The sequence below is a fragment of the Eublepharis macularius genome, chromosome 2 (assembly GCF_028583425.1).
Source record: "Eublepharis macularius isolate TG4126 chromosome 2, MPM_Emac_v1.0, whole genome shotgun sequence".
Taxonomy (NCBI): domain Eukaryota; kingdom Metazoa; phylum Chordata; class Lepidosauria; order Squamata; family Eublepharidae; genus Eublepharis; species Eublepharis macularius.
In genome coordinates, this window is record NC_072791.1 from 114031237 (window position 1) to 114043113 (window position 11877).

Genomic DNA, 11877 nt, shown 5'->3' on the forward strand with positions numbered 1-11877 from the left:
CCCTCTGATTACAGCATGTACACTCCTTCTATCCCCAAAAAATCTCTCCACAACTCTTGAACAATGCATTGAACTCTTTCCATCAGAACAACTGACTGAACTACAGTTCACTCAGCACCTTATGTACCACTATCAGCCATTCATAATATACTTCATTCACTCATCCAGCACCCCTCTTTCTTCTGCATTTTAAACTCCAGTTTAAGCCCTTCATTAAGATGAACTAAAACACACAAAAATATTTATATGCCAAAACATTACAATCAGCAATTGTCATTATATGTCCATTCTCTGTTGTAGTTCCAGCCTTGTGAACCAGCCTGCCTGAGGGGAGCTTCTATGTTTCTGTCAATCTACAGGATGTGCAAAACAGAAATATTAAAGAGAGCATTTTATAGGGGGATTAGGATTGCAGTATAATCAGGGCTTTTTTTCCAGCTGGAATGCAGTGAAACAGCATTCTGGCACCTTTACCTGCAGCCCAAGATTTCCCCTCCAGCCAGCTGAAGCTGGGGAAGCCCCAAATGGACTGTAAACTTCAGCTGAGAGGAGGGGAATTCCCCCTTCCCAATCAGAAGCCTCCCTTCCTCCCTCCCTCCCTTTCTCTTTCTCTCTTTCCATGTCTTTCCTTCTTTCCTTTTTCCCCTTTCCCCTTCCTTCCTTTCTCTTTCCGTGTCTTTCTTTCTCTCTCTTTCCATCTTGTCCTTCCTTCCGGCCGTCCAGCTGTCCTTCCATGTTTTCCCTTCCTTTCTCTTTCTTTCTCGGGGTGGGGTGGCCATGCCATGCATGATGATTCCCAGAAGTGACATCATCACAGGGGCGCCACCTCCTTCAGGGAGTTCCCCCGGTTGAGAGTTCCCCCACCTCTTTCCCCAGAAAAAAGCCCTGAATATAATGGAACAGTCCAGCAGGATTGTAAATCTATTGCAATGTTTATTGTATGTATCACCTTGCTTTTTGGTGCACTGTCGTCTACCTTTTAGTCTATAGAGAGCCAGTTTGGTGTAGTGGTTAAGACTAGAGCTGCAGGACTCTAATCTAGAGAACCTGGTTTCATTCCCCACTCCTCCTCTTGAAGATGGCTGGGTGAGCTTGGGTCAGTCACAGCTCTCCCAGAGCCCTCTCATCCTCACCCTCCTCTTAGGGGGATTGATGTGGGTATAATAATAACACAGTTTGTAAACCACTCTGAGTGGGTGTTAAGTTGTCCTGAAGGGCAGTATATAAATCGAATTGTTACTTTTAGCACTCTTTATAGTAGGTAATGCCTTAGACCTTCTGTTGGCATTGTTTTCTAACTCTATAATTTTATTAATTTTGTACTGTGTTTTGGATGTATTATGCTTCTTTGAGTGTCAGTGAGAAAGGCAAACTACAAATGAAATAAATAAATACATTCAGAGCAGTCCTTTGCAGAGTGCATTGCACTCTGACATGTATCCTTATACTCCATGCATGGAGTGCAGAGTTTTCCTGTGCTCATCTATGCACCGGCAGCCTGTTCTGACTTTGGAAAGAACATTCCCAGGGTTGTATGAACAACTGCAATGTTGAGGGTGGGAATTCAGGAAAGGTAAGGGGTAAAATCACACCTCCTTTCTCTTCTGCAAGTGCAGTTCTGCTGAGGAAAGGAGTCCATTTTATGCCCTCACCTCAGCCCACACAACTGTTCTTGTGCACAGATTCTAAAACCCCAGGAATGATATTTTCAGGGGTCAGAAGGGACTGCAGGAATAAAGAGGAACTTTCTCAAGTTCCATGTGCTTCCTGGATACATGCCATTGGATACATGCCATTACCTTCTCTTGAGTAGTCTTTCTGATGGCATTACTTCTACAGGAAAATGAGATGCCAATGGGAAACTGTGAAGGATCCTGTTTTGGGGCAGGAGGAAGGGTAGAATATGTAAAAGCCTTGTTATGCAGGACTTTGTGACAAAACTGTTGTTGCTTTTGCTATTTAAAAATGTTGTAGGTATTTAGTGAACTTAAGGCATGTCAGTACTTGCTTACTAATATTAAAATACTTTAAACATGTATTTGCTTTCAATTTAGCACACAGCAGTTTTAGGTGGTGGTGGTTTGAATTAAGGATCAAGCCAAAAAAACAACGACAACCAGGCAAAAGAATTGTAATATAACAGAGAATGTAAATTACTTCTTCAAGGCATATCTAACTTGTATATACATTCCATGGTAAGAAAGAAAATCTTTTTGAAAGGTATTCTCTCAGAGTTATACAGATGCAAAGTATATCACTGATATGTTCATAGTCTAATTGATGTTGGAAAGGAAGCTTTTTGCCTTAGATCCTGCTGTTTAGAGGAACTTAACAAGCTCTATAGAAGACACATGTGGGTGCTAAAATTCATAACCATGTTGGATTACAAAAATAATGGGTCAAATAGTGTCATCTTCAATGGTCGCTGATATGCAGCTTCAGGGATGCATATTTTCTCGACTTAATCTGTTGTCAGAGTGACAACAGGATTGGCCTTCTGTATAATCTTAACTAAGGAATTTACTTAAGTCAGGCAAACAAGCAAGAGGTGAGAACATTCATGAGACAAATGAAATACTGGGGAATGATCATAGAATGGTAGGTGTGAAAGAAGTGGGAGGAGGCTTTTAGATGGGAAAAGTTCAGGTGCAAGACCATTAACCCACAAGAGAAGAGTAAGTATTTTTGGGATAAAGATGAACACACATGAAGCTGCTTTATACTGAATCAGACCATTGATCTATCAAGTTATTTATTTATTATTTATTTATGTTATTTATATTCCGCCTTTCTCACTGAGACTCAAGGCGGATTACATAGCGTGTGATTAGTACAATTAGTGGCAAGGCAAGGGCAGGCATTTCCATACAGTGTCAACATTTCCATAAACAGTGTCATGGGGTAAAAGAATATAAGTTTACAAAGATATAGTATTAGCACGTATCCAGCATGGGGTTGAGGAATTGCTGAAACAGAACATAATCGATTCTAGGACTGACATTAAACAACATTAAGTACAGGTAGTATATAGGAATACATATTTAAAGCAACAGGTAATATTTGAGGCAACATACCAAGCTCAGCATTTCTACTCAGAATGACAGTGGCTCTTTAGATCTCAGGTGGAGGTCTTTTGAATCACCTGCTACAGCCTGGTCTTTTTAACTGGAGATGCTGGGGATTGAACTTGGGATGTACTGCATGCAAAGCAGAAGCTCTTCCACTGAATGACAGCCACACTCCTCCCTCCTTTAAGCAACTCACTGTTTCTGAAGTTAGTTTGAGCATATCTGTTGCTTCAGCTTAAAAGATCGTCTGTTTACATTGACAGATGCAGTTGACTTACTAAATTATTTTTCTTTGAAAAAGAGGTGTATTGAAAACTAATTGGCTTGGATTCTGTAGAGAATTTCCATGGGTGGAAGGGGAGACAGTTTTCACCAATTTCTACATCTCTCCGAACTCCCCTCCTGTGGATCAGCATTTCAGGAAGGCTTTTGAGCTGCAGCAGGAGGACAGGAAGCAAGAAAGACACTCTTCATGGATAAAATGCTCTGTGGGATCCAACTGTTTATAAATAAATAATACTGGATTGGATTCTGCTAACAGTGGAACCTCCACTAACACAACTGGCATGTTCCACTGGCAAAAGGCTTCCACCATTTGTTGAATGGAACCTTTTGAGTCCACCCATTGTTTTTTGTGCATAGACTGCTACTGTGGTACTGCATGCTTTCTGGTTGAATCTCTTCAGGGTTTGTTGGAAAGCAACCTATTGCAGGCTTAGATTCTATGTATATCCCAAGTCAAAAGATAAAGGAAGAGGATGGTGGAGAAGTACCAGCACCTGAGCATCTAGTTTAATGTGAATAGAGAACATTTATTCATTCTCTGGATAATAAAACTAGATACCCCAATAAAAGGAAAACATAGCAGTTTTTTTAAAAATGTACTTGTTTAAAACAGTACATGGTTGAGTTAAACTTCTTATTACTAAAAACAACAATTGATTAGCAATCTAATTGCAGCAGAAGAAAGGAATTGGGTCGGCATGCTTTTTCACCAGAGTGTGAAGTGTGTGCTGGCAAAGAGGTGGGGGTGGGGGCAGAGAGGGGGAGATGATGCTACAGAGATGGCTCCACTTGCAGGGAGGCAACGCAGTGACAGCTGCAATGGCTTCTGCTTTTCAGAGAAGCAGTGGCACCACGGAATTGGCAACCTCCTCCACCCACCTCACAGTCCAAATGTGAGGGTGCAGAAGATTGCCAGTTGAATGCATGTATATTACAGCACCAGTTGTTGGGGCAAGGCTGCTGGGACTCACTGGGAGCACAGCCAGGAGCACCAGTTGATGGTAGCACCATGTCCAAAAAAAGCTTGGAAGCAAAATAGCACACATGCTGTGGGTTGCTTACCCTTGGGCTAAGAGGAAAATGCAGGGTTTATCCATAAGTATTGGGGAGAATTCTTGTTGTTTTGCAGAGTTTAGTTTAGCCCTTTTGCAGGTATTTAAGATAAGCTACCTTGCTTTAGCTTAGTAGATTTCAAATAGGGTTAGAGATAAGACTTTAGTAGCTGTTAATGCTATGTTCTCTTAAAAATTCCAGTACTCCAATACCTGAGTGTAATACCTACTAAGAATGTAATGGCCAAAAATTGGAAGAAAGGAATATGAAATTAAGATGTGGGTGGTAGTGATGACACTCACTTAATGTTTGCCCTTGTCATTGTGTGTGCGTGCTTGTGTGCGCACATGCTGGCATGCATGCACGCGCAAGATAATTCATGAAGAGACATACAGGATATGCCAATTTAAATTCAATTTCAGTGGTGTAAACTAAAATTCAAATATGTGGATTTTATCAATAAAAGAGACCAAACTCCGCAACATCTTGAAAGCATCTTTTCCAGATATTTGCAGAATAATCCTAAGCATGATGTATTGTCGAAGGCTTTCATGGCCGGAGAACGATGGTTGTTGTGGGTTTTACGGGCTGTATTGCCGTGGTCTTGGCACTGTAGTTCCTGACGTTTCGCCAGAAGCTGTGACTGGCATCTTCAGAGGTGTAGCACCAAAAGACAGAGATCTCTCAGTGTCACAGTGTGGAAAAGATGTTGGCAGGTAATTTATATCTATTCAGGAAGGTGGGGTTAGGGTTAGAGAGATCTCTGAGAGATCTCTGTCTTTTGGTGCTACACCTCTGAAGATGCCAGTCACAGCAGCTGGCGAAACGCCAGGAACTACAATGCCAAGACCACAGCTATACAGCCCGGAAAATCCACAACAACAATCCTAAGCATGTTTATCCAGAAGCAGGTCCTTCTGTGTTCAGTGGACTTACTCCCAGGAAAATGTGTCTAGGACTGCAGCCTTAATGTGAAAGTAGCCAATGTTGTTGGAGTACATTTAGTTCCTTGTGCTTTTGAAACATCTAGATATGGCTGCTGTGATTATTGGAGATCATTGGATTGCTAGTCAGTCTCTTAACAGCTGTGTTTAAGTTTTTTATTCACTTTTTTCATGAAATAGCTATGTCCTGTTTCAGTATTAGCTATATGACCTGCTATAGAGCAGGCTACTTGTTGATTTATAGTTGTATACAGAGAGACACACAGTGAAAACCTAAGCAGAGTTACTCCAGTCTAAGCCCATTGTTTTCAGTGGTCTTAGACTGTAGTAACTCTGTTTAGGATTGAGCTGACAGTTATGTAGATTTGGGTGATTTATATTCATGATGTGGTAGCTTAGGGGTGCATTGTGCAAATTACTTCTAAGGACTCTGCAGGTGATAGTGTTGCTTAAATTTTGCCAATAGGAAAGAGCAAGAGTCCAGTAACACCTATAAGACTAACAAAATTTGTGGTAAGATATGAGCGTTTGTAAGTCACCGCTCGGTATCTGAAGAAGTGAGCTGTGACTTACAAAAGCTCATACCCTACCACAAATTTTGTTAGTCTTATAAGTGCTGCTGGACTCTTGCTCTTTTCTACTGCTACAGACAAACTAACACAGCTTCCCATCTTAAATTCTGCCAGTTCAATTTGCAGATTATTTTGAAGCACACTGTCATGTATGCCAGCATACCTGTCATGATTTGAGTTTGAGTTTTGTATACCAGTGTTGCAATATGCATTTCAGGGTTCCCCCTCCCCTTCTGTTTATATGTGTATTCTGCTGCCTGAGAATCCATTTTATACATCTGATGGAGGGCCTCACAAAAGCTTATGATTCAATACATCTATTAGTCTTGGAGAACCATAAGACTACTCTTTGTTTGGGGCTTTTTGCTGCAATAGTTGACATAGCTTACCTCACTCGAATTCTAAGTGTCTCTTTTCTTTTTATCCTACTTGTTGAGATGCATTGAGCTCCAAACAAGAGCCAAAGTTCCGGGAATGGATCACTGCAATCTGTAGAATAGTAAATTGTTGTCAAACTTGTATAGCCACTCTTTAAAATATATAAAGGAAACAAATCACTGCTTTTGTTGTGTTAATGTTTCAAAGGCTGCTTTGTTTTGTAAACGGAAGCATCCTGCTTGACCAGTTAGCTCATACAAAAGCAGTCTTAAGTTAACTTAAAAGTATTTGACACTATCACAGATAACACTTTTGCTCTATCATTTCTTGATCTGTTGTGAAAGTTCTCTTGTACATGCCCCCCTGTATGTTTTACCCCTTTTAATTTTCTTTTCAGTTTAAGCTATGGAGGAGGACATCCATCAAATTCAGAAACAGATCTTCACAGACAAATATATACAACTTCTCATCAGCTTCCTGCATATGCTACCACACCCCACCCAGCTGGTAAAAGATTCAGTTTAAATTTCAGAATAAAGAATTTTTCAACTAGGTATAAATTCAGTAGCCCTGACCAAGCTAACCCGGGACAGCCTGATCTTGTCAGAGGCTAAGCAGGGTTGGCCTTTGTTAGTAATTGGATGGGAGACCTCCAAGGAATACCAGGGTTGCAGAAGCAGACTAACCTCTCTGTTAGTCTCTTGCCATGAAAACCCCACTAGGGGTCACCATAAGTCAACTATTTCATAAACTCAGTGCTATCTTGTCATACAATAAATCTCTTGCCTAATAAGAAAACTCTGGTTCTTTAACTTACCCAAGATCAGCTAGCAAGTGCCAGAATTGAGCCACATGACCAGTTAAATATATGTTTGGATACTTTGAAATATTCAGGCATAGCTCCTTATTAATTATTTTGTGCTGTGTGGGGTACCAGAGAGCACATTGATATGTGATATCTAAAAAAAATAAAATATGTTTCTCTGGCTTCTAATAGGTCTTTCTGGAATTTTTGATAACACTATGCATAGTGGCAGTAGCAACACTAAAGAAACATCAGTAATGAATTTTCTTGCTGCAATTGATTCCCGCAATGCTCAGGCTGTTTCTTCAGGAACTACGCTATTACCACAATTCAGGGCTCCAACATGGCAGCCAGGTGACATTTTTTTTCTATCTTTGGAACTCATGCCAATTGTTTCTCAGTAAAAATATTAATGAAATGTAATGTTACGTTTTATACTTTATTGTTAAACCAGGAACTGTTTTTCCTTCATATTTCCTGTTTAATTACACATCTTCAAAGATAAATATTCTTGACACAAAATGTTTCCGGTCTTTATTAAATAAATGCTTTAAAAATCATATTGCTTTTGTTGACATTACAATAGTACAAAACTGCAGTTTTAAACAATCTTACTTCTATCAGCATGGTATTATCCAATTAAAAGCATTTATCCTAGCATATCTTCTTGCAAAAGTAATATAATTTCTTTGGAAGGCTGGATTATTAATTGAACATCTGTCACAAACTTATCCTTGGATCAGCCTCATAGGAAGATGTCCAGAACTAATGTGATGTCTGTTTGCAGCCTTCTGTCACAAGTCTTTGATATCCACAACCTAGAATTTGGATCATAAAACATTGGCAGAATTCTTCCTTTCAGCCACATATTGTACAAACCCAGCATACTGTCAGTGGTTGCCAACTTCTTAAAGGCATGCTTTTCTTCTTGTTAGTTAGTTGTACATATTTTTGTAACGAGTACAGTGATGGGTAGCTTCTCCAGAAGTTATAAATACTGAGAACAACTTAGTTGTCTGTCTGTCTTAAACAAGAAAGTATTCGTTAAGGCTACTGCAACATAATTAGAAGTACATCAGAAATTCAGAGGAACCTAGTTCCTCTGAACTATATAACCTGCTCAGTGTACCGAAGTTTGTATTGCATATCTGTCTAGCAGAAGTATTAGAGGTTCCTAATCTAGACCTTGACAAATTTTCTTCAGTGCTTTGAACCACCTTCAAAATCTAGGAGCTGGTCTTATTTTTCAGCTTTCAGTGTTTTATATTTTAATGGCCATACTTTTTAATTTTTGGTAATCTATAGCTAATTATTGCTCATCTAAAACCTAATATTAAACACTTAACAGTTTCTTGTCTTTTTTAAAAGCTATAAAAAGTAGTGTATAAATAAATATATGGTAACTCTGATTGGCATTGCAACAGAAGGCTGAATTCTGTCCCTCACTTAAATAAACTTTGTACTTCTACTGAGAATCACCAAGAGGCACATAATAAATGCTGAAAATACTAGATGCCCCCATGGAAATTATTGGTCACCCAGGCACCTGGGATTTTGTTGACTCCTGTCCTAATGTAAGATTTGTGCTGCTATGAGCTATTTTTAAAATGAGGAGGAACTACAGTGTTGATAAACAGGAAAAGATACAGTGCCTCAGCAAACACTGAATATATTCAGAATAATTATTGCATTACTTGCCGAAGGATATACAATAACTCCAAACAAACAAACCATACCCGAGGACCAATTAACCTTCAAATATAAATTTCAAAATTTGTTTTTTATACACAAAGTGCTCAATATAATAACAATAATATAAACTCATAGATACAAAAACACCAATTTGTATATTCATACAACAATTAATATTATTCCATCAAGAGATACACATTAGAATTTTTATATATAAAGAATATCAATTACAATTGACCATACTCCTCCAAAAAGTCTCTCAGTGTTATAATACAAAGTCGCTCTCCTTGATAGGATGTTTATTCTTAGTTTCAAAATCACCAGGACACTGGAGATCCCCGCGCCGTAGAGTGTTGAAAAAGTATTCGGGTTTTATGTTGAGTCAAGCAATCTTGTATCTTCAACAGGCGAGGGGTTGGAAAAGAATGCAGAGGTAGCCTGTATCTGTAGCTGTAAAAAGTGGGTAAGTATCGATGCGTGCACCAACCCCTCGCCTTTTCACAAGCGTGCACACTCCTGGAACCAAGTCTGCGTGTGGTGCATCTGGGTCCACAAAGAAGGCCATTAAACTCTGGATCATGTGCACCAGAGGAATGACCAGACCCAGGGTCGCCGTGTCAGATAAGATCGCCACAGTGAAGTCCTTGAACGGCTTCAGGACCTCCACTGTCTGGGAGATAGTGAACCAGTCCTCTCGGCAGAACTCACCCTCCTGCCTCCAAATGTCGCTCTCTCGGAGCCATGCTTCAAGGGTGGCCTGCTACTCCACCAAGTGCTCAAGCATGGCACAGGTGGAGCTCCAGCGAGTGGCAATGTCAGAGATCAGGCAATGCTCCAGCACGCCTGGCCTGGCCTGCTTCTGGCGCAGTTCATGAGTGGACCTTACACTTGCGAGAAGAGACTCGTGAGTCTCCGACATTTCTGCAGGAGGTACTGGAGCTCACGAGTTGTGGGATTCTGGGGTTCCCTGGAGGAGCCCAAACCAAGCACACCCTTCACCACAAGGTGAAGTTTGTGGGCCGCACAGTAAATGTGCTCCCGCCCCCCTGCACCACCACTGCGCTCATGTTTGTGCCACCATCTGTCACCAAGCATCCCATTATGATGCTGCCCTTGCCTACCCAGTCTTCTAACTCCCTCCTTAAGGTAGCTGCAGTGTTCTCCACCATGTGCAACATGTCAAGAACCTCAGCATGGAGCAGAGCCTTGCAGTAGCCAGCCCAGCGGTCTCCTACCCATCCCTGCCTGACACTGGGCATCCCACCCCCACCTTGAAGGTCCTCTGGTTGCCACCAGTGAGCAGTAAGCAACAAGAATGGATGCTGCACACAAGAGCAGGTCCATATGTTGGAAGTGAAGTATACAGTTTTCCCAGCAGCATGGGACAACTGTGCCTTCACGTGGTCCCTGGCAGCCCTGTAAAATGAGAGCACCTCAGTCCTTCTCAACGTCGTGTGAGCACGGATTGTGTACCAGGAATAGGCATCATGGAGCAATCCTTGGAGGCCAAAGTTGCCCACTATGGAGAATGGCTGCCCATCTACGGCAATCATGTCCAAGATGAGACACATGACGTGCCTGCTCGCCTTCTGGATCCCCTCTTTGGGCACACTAGTGCCCTGTGTACCAAGCCTCTCTGTAAGAGAGGCTTGGCATCCCTGCCCTACAGGAAACCATGAGGGGAGAGCACCAGAGGAGCCTGCCTCCTGCGGGCTAGCTGGCAGCTGTGTGGTGCCACTAGAACTTTCCCCCTGAAGAAGTACCACCTGGTGTTGCCTCTTCATGTGGTTCCTCGTGCCGGACATGGAGAGATGGTTCACATCCCTCCCTCAATTGATCCGTGTCCTACAATGGTTGCACTGGGCAAACTGGGGGTCCTCCACCCTCTGGAAGTGCTTCCAGATATCGGAGGTAATGGGGACCCCACGCCACACAGATGCTGCGCTTACAGATCCCCCGGGAGACACCTCCTGTGAGGTGCTCAGGGCAGACACATTGTGCCTTGGGTTGGCAGTCAGAGATGACTGAGGATGAAGGGGTAGAGATGTGGGCTTCTCCAACACAGTCTCTTCCTCTTCCTTCAGCACCCTCTCCTCCTGCATAGCCTTGAGAGGCCTGCTGCTGGTCTCAGAGAACATTGGGCAAGTCCCACAGATGGCAGGTCTCTCCACCAGTTCCTCCACCCCAGGGACATCCTCTGGGTCCCTGAGGTGAGCATGAGGGACGGAAAAGTCATGTTCCCTGCGTACACCCCAAAAGACTCCTCATGCCGCCAGGTTTCAACTGCTGGAGGAGGGGGAGTCTCAGTAGCAGGCCCCTGCCCAGTGCAAGCTCCTGCCTCAGACAGGAGCTGCCTGGTTTGGAGGTGGCACTCCAGCAGCTGCCTCAGCAAAGAGGGCCTTGCAAACCCTCTTACTGTCACCAGAAGCCAGTACTGTTAACAAAGAGGCATCTTCACTGTATGAAAATAAAACACAAACAGTAGATAGCTACACGTGAAGGGAAACAACAAATATGATTGAATATCAGAACAATGGTACAATCAAATTTACTCAGTGGAAATAGTCTTGGAGTTAGTCAAGAACTGTCAAAGAATCAGCTTTGGTAATAAACCATAATCAGTTTTGATAATAAATCATAAACAGTGCAACCTCAAACCGCTATTGTTAATCAATACCATCACAGCTTTCAGCCACAAGGACATTTATTTATTGATTAACAATAGCGGTTTGAGATTGTGCTGTTTATGGTTTATTAGCAAAGCTGATTCTTTGACAGTTCTTGACTAACTCCAAGACTATTTCCACTGAGTAAATTTGATTGTCCTATTGTTCTGATATTCAATCGTATTTGTTGTCACCAGAAGCCAGGCTGATAAATGGTAGGAGTGTTGGGGAGGCCTCTTCCGCTCAGATGGGGGGATAGCCACAGCATTCCCCCTCCCCGCCACCCCTCTAGTCTTAGCCCTGGCCTTTCCCCTGGGGCCCCACTCAAGTCTCCTTTCACTCGTTCTTATATCCCCTGAAACCTATACTACCAGCTGGTAACTTTTTAAAACACCTTCCCAAGCACCTAGCCAA

General features: G+C 42.1%; 1 protein-coding gene across 2 annotated transcripts in view; it reads left to right on the forward strand.

The window, feature by feature from the left end:
* Positions 1–11877, forward strand: part of QSER1 (glutamine and serine rich 1) — a 38862-nt gene that overhangs the window by 8220 nt on the left and 18765 nt on the right. For both annotated transcript variants that reach the window (XM_054971378.1, XM_054971379.1), the window contains exons 2-3: positions 6698–6807; positions 7298–7459. In XM_054971378.1, the coding sequence (XP_054827353.1) occupies positions 6698–6807; positions 7298–7459 (272 nt within the window). The remainder of the gene's footprint in view (positions 1–6697; positions 6808–7297; positions 7460–11877) is intronic.